Source organism: Apium graveolens, chromosome 9 (genome assembly GCF_009905375.1).
Source record: "Apium graveolens cultivar Ventura chromosome 9, ASM990537v1, whole genome shotgun sequence".
Taxonomy (NCBI): Eukaryota; Viridiplantae; Streptophyta; class Magnoliopsida; order Apiales; family Apiaceae; genus Apium; species Apium graveolens.
In genome coordinates, this window is record NC_133655.1 from 4,969,511 (window position 1) to 4,982,066 (window position 12,556).

Below are 12,556 nucleotides of genomic sequence, written 5' to 3' on the forward strand. Positions count from 1 at the left end.
AAAAAATGAAATGATGAGAGGGTGTTTATGAAATTGAAATTGGAAAGAGTGAGGTACATCTCCACAACTTTTGTGAATCCAAAACTGACATTTGGTACATCTATAAGATGAGTCTAATCTATTATCATTATTATGGCATACAAAACATTGAAATGATGAGGGATGCTGGATTAGGGCTAATGCATGACGATGACCTGGATGCACAAATACAGAATCCTCTTTGGACTGTTGAATTTAGAGCATAGCACATATGATGCATACATAAATTTTAGGATTGAAAATACTACAATAGATGAAATCCTCCATATCACTTAGTAAGCCACAAATTATACAACTTGTAGGCTTTGACTCCTCGCAAAGCTGAAAAAAGAAAAATTCATTCTGGTCGGTTGGGTTTTCAATCTTTAGGGGTAACTCTCCACAGGTTTTGTGAAGTAAAAACTTATGACACCAAGAATCGACATCATGACTAGTAATAATGCTGCAACTATAAACATTCTTGCACACTACAACAAAATAGGCCAATTACGACGGGAAAAAAATGTGCGCCCAACTTACGACGGAAAAAAGTAAAACGTCGTAATTATTTACGACGAAACACAAAACTATCGTAAGTTTATTATTTTATTAATAAAATTTTGCACGACACAATTAAATAAAAATGAAAATTATTTGAATTTGCGACGATTTAAACATTTCGTCGTAAGTTAATTATTTTTATTAAAATTTTAACTTGAAATTGATTAAAAAAATATTTTATCTAAATTTACAACGAAATATTTGCGACGGAAAAAATCGGATCGTCAAATTTACGACAGAAATTAAAATTCGTCGTAAGTTATCAAAGAGGGAAATTTAACTTTTTCCCCAATTTTTTGATGGGAAAATAAAAGTCATTTGAAGTTGCGACGATTTGAACATTTCATCGTAAGTTAAATCTTTTTATTAAAATTTTAACTTGAAATTAAATAAAAAAAATATTTCATCTAGATTTACGACGAAATATTTGTGATGGAAAATATTGGAACATCCAATTTACGACGAAAATTAAAATTCGTCGTAAGTTATCAAAGAGGGAAATTGAACTTTTCCCCAAAATTTTGGTGGTAAATTTGACTTTTCTCAAATTTTTTGCAGATAATAATTTATGACGGATTCCGTCGTAAATTAGCGCGTCCATACGGTTGGATTGTTGAAAAAATATTTCTAAAATAATCGAAACACTAATTCAGAATAAAACACTAGTTAGCTGTACTAGTCAAAATGATGCTTGATTGTTAAAATGGCAAACCAAATAAACTATTTTGATATGAAATTTTGGTTATATCACTAATATATATCTATTGACATCTATACGGTTGGATCCTTGAAAAATATTTTTAAAATAATCGAAACACTAATTCAGGATTAAACACTAGTTAGTTGTACAAGTCAAACTGAAGCTTAACTGTTAGAATGGAAACCAAATAAAATTATTTGAATATGAAACTTTGGTGATATCACTAATATATATATATTGATTGACATCCATACGGTTGGATCGTTGAAAAATATTTTTAAAATAATCAAAACACCAATTCATGATTGAATACTAGTCAGATGTACGAGTAAAACATCAGTTTGACTGTTAAAATGGAAAATCAAATAAAATATTTTGATGTGAAATTTTGGTTGTATCACTAATATATATATCTGGTGACATCCACACGGTTGGATCGTTGAAATACATTTTTAAAATAATCGAAATACTAATTCAGGATTAAACATTACTTAGATGTACTAGTCAAACTGATGTTTGACTGTTAAAATGGCAAACCAAGTAAAATTATTTTGATATGAAATTTTGGTTCTATCACTAATATATATATCTTTTGACATCCATATGGTTGGATCGTTGAAAAATATTTTTAAAATAATTGAAACACCAATTCCTGATTGAACACTAGTTAGATGTACTAGTCAAACTGATGTTTGACTCTTAAAATGGCAAACCAAATAAAAAATTTTGATATGAAATTTTGGTTATATCACTAATATATATATCTATTGACATCCATACGGTTGAATTGTTGAAAAATATTTTTAAAATAATCGAAATACTAATTTAGGATTAAACACTACTTAGATGTATGAGTCAAACTGATATTTGACTGTTAAAATGATAAACCAAGTAAAATTATTTTGATTTGAAATTTTGGTTGTATCACTAATATATATCTCTTGACATCCATACAGTTGGATCGTTGAAAAATATTTTTAAAATAATCCAAATACTAATTCAGGATTAAACGCTACTTAGATTTACTAGTCAAATTGATGTTTGACTGTTAAAATGGCAAACCAAATAAATTATTTTGATATGAAATTTTGGTAGTATCACTAATATATATATATCTGTTGACATCCATACGGTTGGATCGTTGAAAAATAGTTTTAAAATAATCGAAACACTAATTCAGGATTAAACACTAGTTAGCTGTACTGGTCAAACTGATGTTTGACTTTTAGAACGGCAAACCAAATAAAATTATTTTGATATTTAAATTGGTTATCAGTAATATATATACCTATTGACATCCATACATTTGGATCGTTGAAAAATAATTTTAAAATAATCGAAACACCAATTCAGGATTAAACATTAGTTAGCTGTATTAGTCAAACTGATGTTTGACTGTTAAAATGACAAACCAAATAAATTATTTTGATATGAAATTTTGGTAGTATCACTAATATATATCTGTTAACATCCATACGGGTGGATCGTTGAAAAATATTTTTAAAATAATTGAAATACTAATTTAGGATTAAACACTACTTAGATGCACTAGTCAAACTAATGTTTGACTGTTAGAACGACAAACCAAATAAAATTAATTTGATATGAAACTTGGTTTATGAATAATATATATATACCTATTGACATCCATACAATTGGATCGTTGAAAAATAATTTTAGAAAAATTGAAATACCTATTCAGGATTAAACACTAGTTAGTTGTAACAGTGAAACTGAAGTTTGATTGTTAGAATGACAAATCAAATAAAATTATTTTGTTATGAAACTGTTAAAATAGCAAATCAAATAAATTTATTTGTTTCTGAAAATTTTGTCATATCACTAAGATACGTAGATTTATAATTATTTTTTATAAAGAAAAAATTACGTGATAAAATTATTGTTTATTATGAAATATTATTTGAACGAGTAAATACTTAATATTGTCATGAAACTATCCCGCAAAATTAATTGGATTACATATAGGATAATTTCTTAAAATATTAATAATTTTTTTAATAAAAAGACTGGCTGCAAATATTAATGATTTAGACACGTATTTGACTATAAAAAATGCAAAATTACAATATAAGAGCATCTCCAACCACATAGAACTCTTAGTTAAAAATCATTAATACATACTATAAATAAAAAAAATAGAGATTATGTAAAAAAAAATTCATCTCCAATGGTGCATTCCCCTTATCTATAAATATAGCCAACCTCTTGATGTTGACTATATTTGTTGAACCACTACATACTTGTAATAAATCTGTAAAAAAAAATTAATCACTTATTACCATATTGAAGTAATGTATTCTATTTATAACAACATAAAATTTTAATAACATATTATTTTTAAAATATAGTTAACCAATATTGCCAATACCATCGAAACACAATATCTTACAGGTTCAACAAATTTTGCATACTCCCTCTGTCCCGTTGAATATTATACGTTCACTGTTTGCACGTATTTCGAGGCTTCTATAAAGTATAGTTTGATAATGTTTTTTTTTAATTTTATTTTTTTTTGAATAAAAGTTTAAATATGAAACTTTTATTCAGATTTTTTTTAAAAAAATATTGTGGAGTTATGTTTTAAAGGAATATTGAAAAGCGTGATAAAAAGTAACGTATAAAAATGAATGGGACAGAAGGAGTATTATCCTACATGCCCAATTTAGCCAACCAATTATCGCTAATCGGAGATGCTCTAAGTAAATAAAAATTATAAACGTAGCTTCCAAAGCCCAAATTCTGTCAATTACAAAGCCTAACATATCTCCTCTGAAAAGAAAAGTAGTGCGACCACAAATTAGGGTTTCGACTGCCGGTTCAGTTAAGGGGGTTCAGTGTTCCATTTGTTAGCTTCTATTTTCAAATTCGATTGAGGGCTTATATCTTCATTGTATGTATGTTTATTTCTCAATTAACGGGGTCAATTTAGGTATCCTTCAATTCTCTCTTATCTCGATTGTATGTATATTTGCTTTAAATTGTATGTAAATGTCTCGATTTAGGTCTTGATTTCTATATGCGTGCTTTGGTATTTGTTAAAACATGTGTTGTTCCTAAATTGGTTATGCCTCTCTCTCTCCCTCTCTCTCACACTCCCTCTCTCTCTCTCAAGTAGGCTAGCAGATTAAGGTTTCTGAAACTTTGACTATTTTAAAAAAAATATTGTGATTTTTCTTATATTGTTCTCTGATTTTCTCTTTTTAAGTTGGATAGCTCTTTTCAAACTGGTTGTGCAGAAATGCAGAGAGCAGTATTGATAGAGTGGTTAAATAGAACATTTTCTGATGTCAACGTGCCACTATATTCTGCTGATGGTTAAATTGAACATTTTCAAAATGGTATGTATGGTTGTGTTGTTTCTTTTTTATGTTCGTATGTTTGTTGACTATTGTTTGGATTATTTGCCTCTGATTCAGTGTTTTCATGTTTAAAAGAAGTTAAAGATAATAAAAATGGGTGATTTGGGAAGACTTAGGATGTGTAAAATATGTATAATGAGCTCTATGCTAGAGAGAAAGTTTCTTATATCTGATTTTAGGTTGATCTTAGAGTCTTCAACAAAGCTGAAAGGATTATGAAGTACTTGAATGTGAAGGTTAAGAGCTCCAAACTTGAATCTTACTTTAGCATGTACACGATTGTAAAAATTGAAATTGGGTTTATATAACCTTTTTTTTTGCAATACTTCTTGTATTGCTTATTTAATTAAACTATATGTTGTCCACTCGTAGCAGAAAAGATAATAGCAACAAAGAAAATGGTAGATTATTTTTGTTTTTGAATGGATGTGAGACATGGGTACATAAAGTAGCAGAAACCAAAAGATTCATGATAGAAATGGCAAATTGGAGATTGTGTGTCAACTGATTGTACCTTTGGTACTTTATTAACGTTGAGTAGTAGTTAGACTTGTTGCTGCCTCAGAACTTAAAAGATTGGTATCAAGCTAGTGAAACTCTGTCCTGATGCATTTGAGTTTATTAATTTGACCCTTCCTTTGTGAATAGCTCAAATAAAATGTTGCTTATAAGTTTTGCAAGATTTGCCCTTTTAGATGTCGATATTACTGAGTGGGAATTTGGTGTTCAACTTCGAATGCAATACTTTGTTTCGGCATACATGTCTCTATCAACTCTTCTCACTTTGAAACATAAATTGCAGGCTCTCAAAGATCTCTACACACATTTGACTCCAAAACAGCGTGTAAATATTGCACGTCATCCTAATAGGCCAACGTGTCTTCACCACATATTTAATATTACTGAGAAGGTATTAGTAAAGGTTTTTTTTAATTCTCATGCTTCTATTTTTCTTTAGTTAGACTAACAATGATTTCTAAAAGATCCCTTAGTATTTTATTTCATATCTCTCCAGTTTGTAGAGCTACATGGTGATCGAGGAGGGTATGATGATCCTGCAATTATCACGGGTCTTGGATCAATAAATGGAAGAAGCTACATGTTCATTGGTCAATAGAAGGGTAGAAACACAAAGGAGAACATTATGCGCAATTTCGGAATGCCTACACCCCATGGGTATGTATATATGGAGGTGACTTGAGCATCTATTTGTTTACTGTTTCGTGATTTAAATGTGAACTGCTAATGATGAAGGAAAGTTCCCTAATTAGTAAACAAAAAAAGGGTAAAATAACAGTGTAAAAATGTTTCTGTCACATCGAAAAATTTGGCACCAAGCCTTCTGGCATATGCAACATTATGCCTACCAATTGGATATTCATTACTTCTTAGTTGTTAACTAGTGAGATTAGCTTATTAAAGTGCAATTGAATTCTTTATTATTATTTGATTATTTCTGTAATCGTGCACTTGTAGGTGGTATACACCATCATGGGTTGTCCTGCAGGGCCAGGTACAAACATTTCAAATCCGTAGCTTTTGTTGGAATGGTAAACAGTTCTGAATACTGCTGTAAGAGTCTAACCTAGCGGTACAAATTAAACCTGCTTTAAGCTTTATTCTATAGTTTTGTTACTAAAATACCAGCCTTATATAGGCAAACCTTATTTTCTTTTAATGGCCTGCTTTCGAGGGTTTCTCTATTAATGTCCTTGAGCCATTTTTGGTTTTCCAATTTGTATCTAGACATACAACATCAGTTAGGATGTATTTTTAACCTAGTCTGACATGATTAACCGTGACATGGCCTAAAAATGCAGTTTCCAGACATTGACCGTTTCTTTACAGTAATGTTGATTTCGTTTGGTCCAGTATGCCATCTGTTTTTTTAATTCTATTTTGTTTCCTCTCTAGCTTATTCATCAACAAAGCTAGAGAATTCGATTTAGGCTTTATAAAGGAAATAATCCCAATCAATTAGGCTTGATTACATTTATAGAAGAAGACAGGAAAATGTAGATGCCACACATTTACATTGCTCTGCAGGTAATGCTCGTTTTCATAAAAATTGGTACTCCTTAGGGTTCCTGGAGCATTTTATATATTCTACATGTACCAAACTTTAGCTTCCACTTATAAAAGCTAATCCTCCAGCTTCTAAATTAATATTGCATAAAGCCAGCTGATAAGAACTCTAATTACTCAAAGTACTAGATATCATCATATTGCAGGAAATGAAAATTTTAATACCTCTGCTAGCGCTTGGTAGGATTATAATCATATTACTTGTGAGGATTTCATATTTACTCGAAGTATTAGATATCATGATATTAGTATATGACTGTCAGGAGCATCAAAAGTAAATATATTTATAATTATTAATTATATCTACTGTGTAAATCAGGAAACCTGATTAAGTATTAATTAGTTACAACCATATTCAGGTATAAAAAGAGTCATGTCCGCATAGCTAAATTTACTACATTTTAAGTATTTTTTGGGAATAAAACTGTTGAGTTACATAATAAAATTGTTCAAACCACAATATGATTACAATTCTATTTTCGTAGAACTCTAAATTATTTCTTGACAGGGTACTTGGGTTCATCTTATTACATTACACCATAATTTGGTTTCACCCTATATTTCTCTTTCATGTAGAGTTTTATGTTGTTTTTTTAACAAAATATAGATTGAAATTATATTATAATTACAATTTTTCTATTTTTCGTACAATTCTTTTTTATTTTTTATTTAAATAATAAAATGGAACCCTTTAAACAGTATTATTATTAATTAATAAGGAAACCATCTTTTGAGGGATACTTTGTTTCACCCCTTTTCCGTTTTACGAACTTTTGGTTTCAATCCTTTTTAAATCTTACTATAGCTATAAATACACCATTTTTATTCTTTTTTTATTCATATATGACTTATAATTCTATATGTAATATTTTATCCATTTTTTGATTCTTATATACCACATATCTATATTGTTTATATATAAACGGAATCGTATATACATTGTAATTTCTAGATTCATACTTACAGAATTCTATTTTAGCACCAAATGCAAATTTATACATACATAATGAATATTTTATTAAAAAAAATTATGTAATAAAAACCTATATAAAAACACAAATTCAGCTGACAATAAGATATTTAATATGCAATTACTTAGTAATATTAATTTAATTTTTTGTTAAATTATCCATCAATCGTGTTGCTAAAGTTTTGATGTAAAATATTAGTTGTGTCTTTTTTTGAACAACAGATACATAATAACACTGAATTTGTTGTTCTAATAAAATTTGAGTTGATGAAAACTACATATAATTTAAAAAGAAAAATTGTAATAATCGTATAATTTTATTATTATAAATTTTAATAAAAAGTTAAAATAAATTTTATAATCATTATTTAATATTGATATTTTGATCTCGGGCCGTGTGTGGCACGGGTTATCTACTACTAATAGTAATAAAAACAAGTTATTAGAACAACCAATGTACTTACCTGAGAAGCAACAACACGATGATCATGAGCAGTTGACAAAAATAGTCTCAATCTTCTGTTCTTTTAATACTGTGATCATTTGCGCTCATCAATTTTGATTGAACTCTCTTTCTCTCTCACGTGGTCATGAAATATAAACGGAAATTTGTCAAATATTTATGTTTTCAATTTTTTTTTACAAAAATACGATTAGATTGCATCGCCAGTAGTTTGTACAATTGCATTTCAGGATGCATGAGGTGGAATTCTATTTCTGGAAACGTACTTAGAGCATCTTCAATGGTGTTGACTATAATTGGTTGGCTAAACCGGACGTGTAAGACAATATGTAAAATTTGTTGAATCTGTAAGATATTGTACTTCGATGGTATTTGCTATATTGGTTAGCTATATTTTAAAAATAGTATGTTATTAAAATTTTATGTTGTTATAAATATAATATATATCTTCAATATGATAATAAATGATTAGATTTTTTTTTACAGGTTTGTAGTGGTTCAACAAATATAGCAAATATCAAGAGGCTGACTATATTTATAGACAAGGGGAATGTACCATTGGAGATGATTTTTTTTACATAATTTCTATATTTTTTATTTATAGTATGTATTAATGATTTTTAGCTAAGGGTTCTACATGGTTGGAGATGCTCTTACATGGGATCATCGGACCCCTTAAAATTTTAATTTAGTTAAATATGTATATTTAAATTATATAAAAATTAAAAATGACCCTCTTAAGATTTCCCTTACTTAAAGTCGTGGCTGACACATGACTAATTTTGATTCGTGGGCTCATCTTTATTTTCATATTCATAGATGCCGTTAATGATTATGAATAGTTAACTTGTTGTTGTGTTTATGGAAGACACAAATTTAAAAATGGCATCCGACACCTCTCCGTGTAATGTTATATCCCTCCCTCCATTTACGAGATGTAGAGGGTTTGAACCTTGTCAAAGACAAGGGAGGTGAACCGTTCTTATGAGAAAGTAAATGACAAATTTATCTACTTTCTTGACAAATTTACATATAATAGGTTGTTAATACATGCTCATGACACACACTAGAAAATAACAATTCATCTGCTTTCTTATTTAAAATCCATCAAACAAACACGGTTGAGAAGCTGAGGGTAACATCTCATTACATATAAAGTAACACGTACAATTGTTTGTGTTTATTTCTCTGTTGCAATACTCACAGTTCATCATATATCAAGTCCTGTGGTGTGGATGAGGATCCCACCTGTGTTTGTATGTTCTTGCCTTCCTAATACTTCCAGCACCACACGCCCCATGTGTGGCAGAATATGGTACTATTACATGGTGCACATTGGAGTACCGGTTTACCAAGGCTTTCTTCCTTGCAGTTCCAGCAGGGACGAACCTTTTTGTTGAAAACAAATGTGAGTCCGTGGGGATGCACTTTGTCTTTAATTATATCGGTAGCCCCAAACTTTACATTGGAGAAGAGATCGGAAGATGATAACTCTAAAATACAGTCAGTATGAAATGAAAGGTCACACTTACTGCAATGATAGAACCATCTGTTTGTGTTTATTTCTTGAGAGCAAAACTCACAGTCAAACTCATGCTCATGTTTTTCGACCATGCCAGCATCATATATCAAGTGCAGGGGGTGAGGATCCCACCTGTGTTTGTATGTTTTTACCTTGCTAATACATTTTCCGCAAATACTGAACCTGCAATCTTTACATTCGTACTTACATTCAGCAGAACTCCTTCCGCAGGTATTACAAGCATGCTTTGTGTCTTGATGAAGTTGAAGTTGGTGACTGTGAGCTTCGTGTTTGATAACTCTGGGTAAGGTCACACATCCAATATGAAGACGGATTGTGTGCTCATTGGGTAGTATCATACTAAAGAATATACCACTGCTATAAATTCTGCAACCATCACAGTAGAAAACCTCGAATGACTCTCTATACTTATTTGCAAATAGCGTTTTACCTGGCCAAAGGTGGTGTTCAATCTCTCTAGGAAACTCGGCGCAGAATTTATGCATAAAGTATTTGCAAGGAAGACAAGCATATAATTGACTATCACAAGTTTGAATGGGTTTGACACAACCATCACAAAGCAATAATATTTCATCATCATTTTTCCGATCATACAACTCATCAGTTGTTATGAGTTTAAGATCATGTTCTTCATGCGACCAATGTTTAATATAATTTGGTGCACCAGAGATGCTACTGTTGTTAGAAGAGTCAGATAGAATAATCTTATCCTTTATAAATTGCTCAAGCAATAGATTTTGGGATAATTCATCGGCTGCGGGCAGGTGCACCAAATTAGGAAATGTTTCGTTCTTACCGGAGCTGAAAATACCAAAAAACATAGAACACCAAAAAGATGATAAATGGACGTGTATATTTATATAAAGATAGATAGATGTAAATATCGATGATTACGTAGAATAATACCTCAACAGACTTGATCTTGATCTAGCACACTGAAAATGAGTGAAATATCTGCAGCTGCGACAACAGTAAATCCATTCTATCCAATGCAGTCTTTCATGGCAGATTCTACAGGACTGATCAAATGTCTGGTAGACTTTAGGAAGAGAAAATGAGAGGATGAGAGGATAAGAGGGTGTTTATGAAATTGAAATTGGAAAGAGGGAGGTGCATCACCACAACTTTTGTGGATCCAGAACTGACATTTGGTGCATCGATAAGACGAGTCTAATATATTATCATTTACTTTGCAAGCACAACATTCGAATGAAGACAGTTTCTCGATTAGGGCTAACGGATGACTATGACCTGGATGCACAAATATAGAGTCCTCTTTGGACTGCTGAACTTGGATAACAGCACATTTGAAGCAAACATAAATTTTAGGATTCAAACTACTGCGATAGGTAAAATAATTTTGTCCCCTAAACAAGTCACATATTATACAATAGGTGTCATATTCGACCCAAGGGTGAATAGAGATGCTACTGTTGTTAGAAGAGTCAGATAGAATAATCTTATCCTTTATAAATTGTTCAAGCAATAGATTTTGGGATAATTCATCGGCTGCGGGCAGGTGCACCAAATTAGGAAACGTTTCGTTCTCACCGGAGCTGAAAATACCAAAAAACATAGAACACCAAAAAGATGATAAATGGACGTGTATATCTATATAAAGATAGATAGATGTAAATATCGATTCTTACGTAGAGTAATACCTCAACAGACTTGATCTTGATCTAGCACACTGAAAATGAGTGAAATATCTGCAGTTAAGACAACAGTAAATCCATTCTATCCAATACAGTTTTTCATTGCAGATTCTACAGAACTGATAAAATTTCTGGTAGACTTCAGGAAGAGAAAATGAGAGGATAAGAGGGTGTTTATGAAATTGAAATTGGAAAGAGGGAGGTGCATCACCACAACTTTTGTGGATCCAGAACTGACATTTGGTGCATCTATAAGACGAGTCTAATATATTATCATTTACTTTGCATACAAAACATTGAAATGAGGAGGGATGCTCGATTAAGGCTAACGGATGACTATGACCTGGATGCACAAATATAGTGTCCTCTTTGGACTGCTGATAGGTAAAATAAGTTGATCTCCCAAACAAGCCACATATTATACAATATTCTTGCCCCCATGGACAAGGGTGAATAGAGAGAACCTCATTCGGGTCAGTTGGGTTTACAATCTCTCGGGGTAACTCTGCACAAGTTTTGTGGACTAAAAAATCAGTATTACTAGTACTAGCGGTGCTAGTGACGTTGATGCAACTATAAATAGGTGATGATTCACATGAATCTATTTCTTCACCGCAGACACGACAAACATCACCCTCTTTAGCAATGTAATTTTCATTCAGGATTAGCAAGTGATCGTGACCAGGGTGCTCCATTACTACATTAGTTTTCTCTTCCATCTTTGGTTGTACAGGAATGTGCTATGAAAAAAGAAAGAATATATCATTGTCAGCTTGGATTCTTAAATTTTTCCACAAGCTAGGACTGAAAAGCTACTTACAAACATATTCGTTGAGTGAAAGTCAGGCAATGATATTTCTAGATCTAATTGGTGTTGATGAAGAAAAAAAGAATAAATACCTCCCTTTTGGCCTTTTCTTCTTATTTTTTGCTAATTAATTACACACTCGCACCCATTAGGAGCAGAACTCTTGACAACCCGTATGGGGGACAAGTGTTCAATCACTGCACCAACCCTTTGATGGCGCTTTTTGGCCTTCTTCCCTAACTAGGAGCTGAACAAATCGTCATCACAACGTAATCACTTACATTGTGCACTAGTTGATTGCAACCAAAAATTTGAATTTTGATGCACTTGTTTTCGGGTTCAAATGCAATACAATAGACATGATGAAGTATGT

At 31.2% G+C, this 12,556-nt stretch overlaps 1 protein-coding gene and 1 long non-coding RNA gene across 9 annotated transcripts; one reads left to right on the top strand and one right to left on the bottom strand.

Moving 5' to 3' along the window:
- Positions 1–4,029: 4,029 nt before the first annotated feature.
- On the top strand, positions 4,030–10,070 carry LOC141683887 (uncharacterized). Of its 8 annotated transcripts, none has more exons than XR_012560478.1 (6): positions 4,030–4,229; positions 5,462–5,569; positions 5,675–5,835; positions 6,136–6,250; positions 8,664–9,818; positions 9,931–10,070. It is a non-coding gene; the product is annotated as an uncharacterized LOC141683887 (long non-coding RNA). The 8 variants fall into 8 exon arrangements; XR_012560479.1 differs by having other exon boundaries at positions 8,664–9,839; positions 9,931–10,067; XR_012560480.1 differs by having other exon boundaries at positions 9,917–10,052.
- On the bottom strand, positions 9,175–12,172 carry LOC141683886 (uncharacterized). The gene is made up of 3 exons (XM_074488679.1): positions 11,382–12,172; positions 10,627–11,276; positions 9,175–10,521 (listed from the first exon to the last, which is right to left on the bottom strand). The coding sequence occupies exons 1-2, from the start codon at positions 12,092–12,094 to the stop codon at positions 10,703–10,705; spliced, it is 1,287 nt and encodes a 428-aa protein (XP_074344780.1). The 5' UTR covers positions 12,095–12,172; the 3' UTR covers positions 9,175–10,521; positions 10,627–10,702.
- Between the last annotated feature and the right edge of the window lie 384 nt (positions 12,173–12,556).